This window comes from Lolium perenne, chromosome 4 (genome assembly GCF_019359855.2).
Source record: "Lolium perenne isolate Kyuss_39 chromosome 4, Kyuss_2.0, whole genome shotgun sequence".
In the NCBI taxonomy this organism is placed as follows: domain Eukaryota; kingdom Viridiplantae; phylum Streptophyta; class Magnoliopsida; order Poales; family Poaceae; genus Lolium; species Lolium perenne.
In genome coordinates, this window is record NC_067247.2 from 316,732,211 (window position 1) to 316,738,003 (window position 5,793).

At 50.8% G+C, this 5,793-nt stretch overlaps 1 protein-coding gene across 1 annotated transcript; it reads left to right on the top strand.

Moving 5' to 3' along the window:
• Nucleotides 1–2,675: 2,675 nt before the first annotated feature.
• Nucleotides 2,676–4,514, top strand: LOC127296211 (serine/threonine-protein kinase WAG2). The gene has a single exon (XM_051326247.2). It carries the CDS (start codon nucleotides 2,719–2,721, stop codon nucleotides 4,282–4,284), a length of 1,566 nt encoding a protein of 521 aa, XP_051182207.1. The 5' UTR covers nucleotides 2,676–2,718; the 3' UTR covers nucleotides 4,285–4,514.
• The last annotated feature ends 1,279 nt before the right edge of the window (nucleotides 4,515–5,793 follow it).

Below are 5,793 nucleotides of genomic sequence, written 5' to 3' on the forward strand. Positions count from 1 at the left end.
AACTTCATCAGATCAAGTGATAATCGTAATAAGCCAGGTGGTGATACTAATGACATGTTTTTATTTAATGAAATTATTGGACATCTTGGTTTATTAGAATTACCACTGAAAGGAAGGAAATATACATGGTCTAATATGGAGGATTCCCCCCTTCTTGAGCAACTTGACTGGTTCTTTACTAGCACTAATTGGATTTCTGATTATCCAAATTCCATGGTCATAGCACTTGCAAAAACAGGGTCAGATCATGTCCCTTGTGTGGTAACAATAGACACATTAATTCCCAAGACCAAGCTATTTCGTTTTGAGAATTATTGGGTGGATATGCCTGGATTTGATGAATGTGTTACCCAATCTTGGGCCAAAGAGTCAAGGAAATTATCCAGTGCTAATATTCTCACTGACAAATTAAAAGCTCTTAGATTTAATCTAAAAAGGTGGTAGACCAGTTTGTCAAGGCTCAAATTTCTGATACAAAACTGCAATAAAGTGATTTTGCAGCTAGACACTCTGGAGGAATATAGGCCTTTGTTTACTGCTGAGTATAACTTTAGAAAAATTGTTAAGCTGCACCCTTGAGGAGTTGTTATTAGCTGAATGTAATTACTGGAAAAAATGATGCACCATTCGATGGATAAAGCAGGGGGAGGATAATACAAAGTTTTTCCATGCAATGGCCACTGAAAGATTTAGAAGCAATAATATTGTTATGTTGAGGAATTCAGAGGGAATAGAAATCACTGATCATCATGAAATGGCAAGAATGTTGTCGGCCAATTATAAAGACATAATGGGGCAGTCAAATGGAATAAATATGCAGTTTGATCTTGCTAATTTGCTTACTAGAGTGCAGGGTTTGGTTGAATTAACTCTGCCTTTTAGTACAAAGGAGATGGATGAGGTTATTAAGGAGATGCCATCAGAAAAAGCTCCAGGACAAGATGGATTTAATGGTTTATATGTCAAGAAGTGTTGGCCTATCATAAAGTCTGAATTTTATAACTTGGCTAGGGATTTCCATCGAGGCAATTTGGATTTACAAAGTATAAATGGGTCCTATATAACATTGGTCCCAAAAAAGGCAGTACCAGAGGAAGTAAATGATTTTAGGCCTATCTCCCTTACTAATGTCTGGTTGTAATTTTTGACTAAACTGGCTGCTAATAGATTGCAAGGAAGAATCTTGGATTGCATACACAAAAACCAATATGGATCCTTGAGAAACAGATCCATCCAAGACTGCTTGGCCTGGTCTTTTGAATATCTTTACTTGTGTCAAATTTTCAAGAAACCAATTTTTATATTAAAATTGGATTTTGCTAAACCTTTTGATACAATAGAGCATGAAGCTTTGATCCAGGTAATGAGACATAAAGGTTTTAATGGGAAATGGCTGCAATGGGCTAAGGATATTTTATCCTATGGTACTTTCTCCATTTTGTTGAATGGTATACCTGGAAAACAATTTGTGTGCAAAAGAGGGGTTAGCCAAGGTGACCCTCTATCACCTCTATATTATTTGTTTGGGTCAGATCTACTTCAGTCAGCAGTAAATTCACTGAATAGGCAAGGGATTATACATAAGTCAATAGAAACATATGATCCTGACTTTCCAATAAAACAGTATGCAGATGATACACTACTGATTATGCCAGCTGATGTGGAGCAAATAATGGCCATGAAAAATCTACTGCATAAATTTTCTATGTCCACATGATTAAAGATAAATTTTGGGAAATCACAGATGGTGCCTATCAATGTTCCTGCTGATTTGACTACTGAATTGGCAAATGTGTTTGGATGTCAGATAGGATCTATGCCCTTTACTTATCTAGGTTTGCCTCTTGGAACTACAAAACCAAGAACTATTGATCGCATGCCTCTAGCTTGTAGACTTGAGAGAAGATTGGCATCAAGTTCTAATTTCCTTTCACAAGGAGCAAGATTGCAACTAATCAATTCTGCTCTAGCCTCAATGACATTGCATTTCCTTACAACACTACAACCGCCAGTAGGATTTACAAATCAACTTGATAGAATTCTGAGGCAATGTCTATGGAGACACAGAGATACACCCAAGCCATCCTTGGCTGCCTGGGAAATGGTATGCAAACCAAAGAAATATGGGGCCCTAGGTATTGTGGACTTCCAGAAGAAAAATGCAGCAGCCGAGGGGCGCGGCACGCGTGACATCGCCATAACTTCGTTGGTAGAGGTAGGCAACGGCCGCTCGGTAGGCGAGACATCGCCATTAACGTGGCGCAGACTGCCGAAGCGACGCCGCTAGTAGTGGCGCGGCTGAAAAGACGCATCGAGTCAGGGTTACTGCTAGGTGGACCCGACGAAACGTCCGCCTAGACGCAAGCGGTCACTTGACGCGTCCGTGCAGTATCTGCGGAGACGTATCCAAGACGCATATTTACATTGCGTTGATGTCTCCGCGGACAGCTCGGTCACTATGCGTCGGACCTAGTCTCAGGCGCCGCATTTTTTGACGGCCGGAGGCAAACGGTCATCCCGTTCGAGATGTCCTAATCAACGAAGTACTTAATTTGAAAAAAGAAAGAAAATCGTACTGTAGTTATTAGCCCATCTACTAGGCACCTTTGATCTCCCGCATCATTCTGCGCTCAACGCCTTTATAAACCCAACCGCGCGTCACACAAACCATTCCCTCCCGTCTTCCGTTCCTCCTCCCACTCTCGTGGTCTCGCCGCCATGCACATGGAAGCACCACACCCTCCTCCGTCAATGGACATCCATGAACCCGCGCCGCCGTCCCCTCTCTCCTCCGACATTTCGCCGCACTTCCCGCCGTCCATCGCAGACGCCGGCGCCGTTGCGCTGGACCTCTCCTTCACCTCCACCGCCTCCGCGTCCACCTCCTCCTTCACCACCGCCACCACCTTCAGCGCGCGGAGCTCGCTCTCCCTGCCGTCCTTCTCCTCCTCCACATCTCTCTCTCCGCGGCCGCACTCGTCATCCGCTTCCCCGCACTGGACGCACCTCGCCGCCGCCCGCGCCACCACCCCTGACGGCGTCCTCCGCCTCGCCCACCTCCACCTCATCCGCGAGCTCGGCCACGGACACCTCGCGCGGGTCTTCCTCTGCCGCCTCAAGTCCTCGCCACCGGCCTCCCCACTCTTCGCGCTCAAGGTGGTCGACCTCCGCGACGACGACCCGTCCCGCGTCTGCCACGTCCTCGCCGAGTCCCGCGTGCTCTCCTCCCTCGACCACCCCTTCGTGCCCACCCTCTACGCGCGCCTCGACGCCGGTCGCTACGCGTGCTTCCTCATGGACTACTGCGCCGGGGGCGACCTGCACTCGGTGCTCCGCCGCCGCCCCGGAGGCCGCCTGCCCGTCGCCGCCGCGAGGTTCTACGCCGCCGAGGTGCTGCTCGCTCTCGAGTACCTGCACGTGCTCGGGTTCGTGTACCGCGACCTCAAGCCGGAGAACGTCCTGCTCCGAGGCGACGGGCACGTCGTGCTCTCTGACTTCGACCTCGCGCTCCCAGCGTCCGTGGAGCCTGCCGTCCGCCGCCGGCAGGTGCGGCAGCCGAGCCGACGCCGCAAGAGGAGCTTCCTACCGTCGTGCTTCGGATCCGCCAAGGGCGGCAGCGACGAGGAGGATGCCAGCGTTGACGCCAAGGAGCGGTTCGAGTTCGTGGCCGAGCCGACGGCCGCGAGCTCCAGGGACTGCGTGGGCACGCACGAGTACCTGGCGCCGGAGCTGGTCAGCGGGAGCGGGCACGGCAACGGCGTCGACTGGTGGGCGTTCGGGGTGTTCCTGTACGAGCTGGTGTACGGGCGCACGCCGTTCAAGGGCGCCGCCAAGGACGTGACGCTGAAGAACATCCTGTCGAAGCAGGTGACGTACCCGAAGCTGGACGGCGACGCGGAGGCCGCGGCGCAGCTGAGGGACCTCGTCGGCAGGCTGCTCGAGAGGGACCCGCGGCGGCGCATGGGCGCCGCTCGCGGTGCCGCCGAGATCAAGAGGCACCCGTTCTTCGCCGGCGTGGACTGGGCGCTCATACGGTGCGTGACGCCGCCGCTGGTGCCGGAGGCCGACGCCGCGTCACCCACCGCCGCCGTCGCAGGCGCGAAGCTCGGGAGCTGGAACAGCTTGGGCGGCAGCAGCTTCAAGAAAGCCAGTAGCTTCAAGAAGAGCAGCAGCTTCGGCAGGAGGTCGAGTGTCGAGGAGCGGCAGGGGGTCTTCTGCAAGCTCATGAGCTGGAATCAGGAGAGCCGATGCAAGAGGACGAGGACGAGCAAGCTGAAACCATGAAATCTGTTCGTGTCTGTCGTTGGTGTGAGTTCGTTTTAGTTTTGTTCGTTTAGGTTTCGTGACATGTGCATAGAAGACTATAGAGTGGTGTGGGTTCTGATCGAGTTGGAGGCTGTGAGGAGGAAGAGGAGCTTTGTAGTTTGTACAAAGATCGAGGCGATGTATATGTCACTGCGTTGACATGTGGTTTCATCCGTGCCCGTATATGGAGAAACTTCATCCCTTGTTCACCCAGATTTGTTTTCTCATAATTATCAGATCATCTGTGCCTATTACAGTACTGTATGTGGATTCAGCTCTGACAGATTGACTAGTTGCCGTCACAAGTTAAATCCAGGTCCGAGCATCAGGTTCCAGTTTGACTGCATGTCCCCTTCTCTGAACATTTTGGTTGCATTGGTTCAGCTGGACCTTCTCCCTCCGCGGATCGATGCGATCACGACTTTGTTGCACACATGCACCATGCGTGTTGATCACTAGTAATACTTAATCTGTCTATTTTTTTTTCTAAAAAAATGAAAGTAGACCCCGATCTTTTCATCAAATTCAAAATGACGCACACAATAGTATTTATTTACATTATTCAAAAGAGCCTTGCAAAGAAAATACAAAAAAATGCCCACATGAGGGATAGCAACGCCGATAGCGCATCTATCATCTGATCTAGCATACCCGGATCTAGGGTTTCCTCTGAAGTAGCACGAGTGAGTGGATGTTAACCGCAACGACGATGCCTTCAACAAGATACCGACGTGTATATGCCGCCATCACCTGCCATGACCAGAGTCGGAGCAAGGGTAACTTACTAGGGACACCCGCTGCAACACCTACAACCTTGATGAAGACGCCGCGGTCGCCTATAATGAATGGAATCAAAGCTCGATTTTCACCGACAACCGCACCTCCCTAACTTGCCGCCAGGGCTAGATGACATGAGATCCGCCACGACTAGTTGGATGACCACCCATAGCAGAGTTAGGCGAGTTAGGCCACCACCGCGATGCTCGGGCCAATACCCCCGGCTTCCTCATGCTGCAGGCCTAGCCCAGGACCACGTCCGGGTGGTCTTGGTGGAGTCTAGGAGGTGCATCACACTATATAAGCCGCGACTTGTCCCAACCCATGTAGACTTAGACTGGGCATGTATGCACCATGCCATCACTACTCACGCCGCATGCCACAAGCTTGTCGGGCCACCCTGGCTATCGTGCCCCGCAACACATCTTTAGACATGCTGGAGCGGCTATGGCCGCTGCGACCCGAACACCGTCTGAGGAGATCCACCGCTGCTGCGACGCCACACCGACTTTGCCAGGTGACGCATCTGGGGTGGCGGCAGCGGTAGGAGGGAAGTGCTCAGAATCCTGATCGTGCTAGCTAGCTAATCTAGTTCTTCACCTACGAAGGTAAGAGACCTTAGAAATTGACGTGGCTAATTCAAGATCGATTGAGATTATCCTTGCCCCTCATTCTTTGAGAATCAGAAGGATCCTTTTTCGAGTTTCCATT

Excerpts from the sequence above, each read along its gene's own strand:
- LOC127296211 (XM_051326247.2), top strand. The coding sequence starts at position 2,719 with ATGCACATGGAAGCACCACACCCTCCTCCGTCAATGGACATCCATGAA.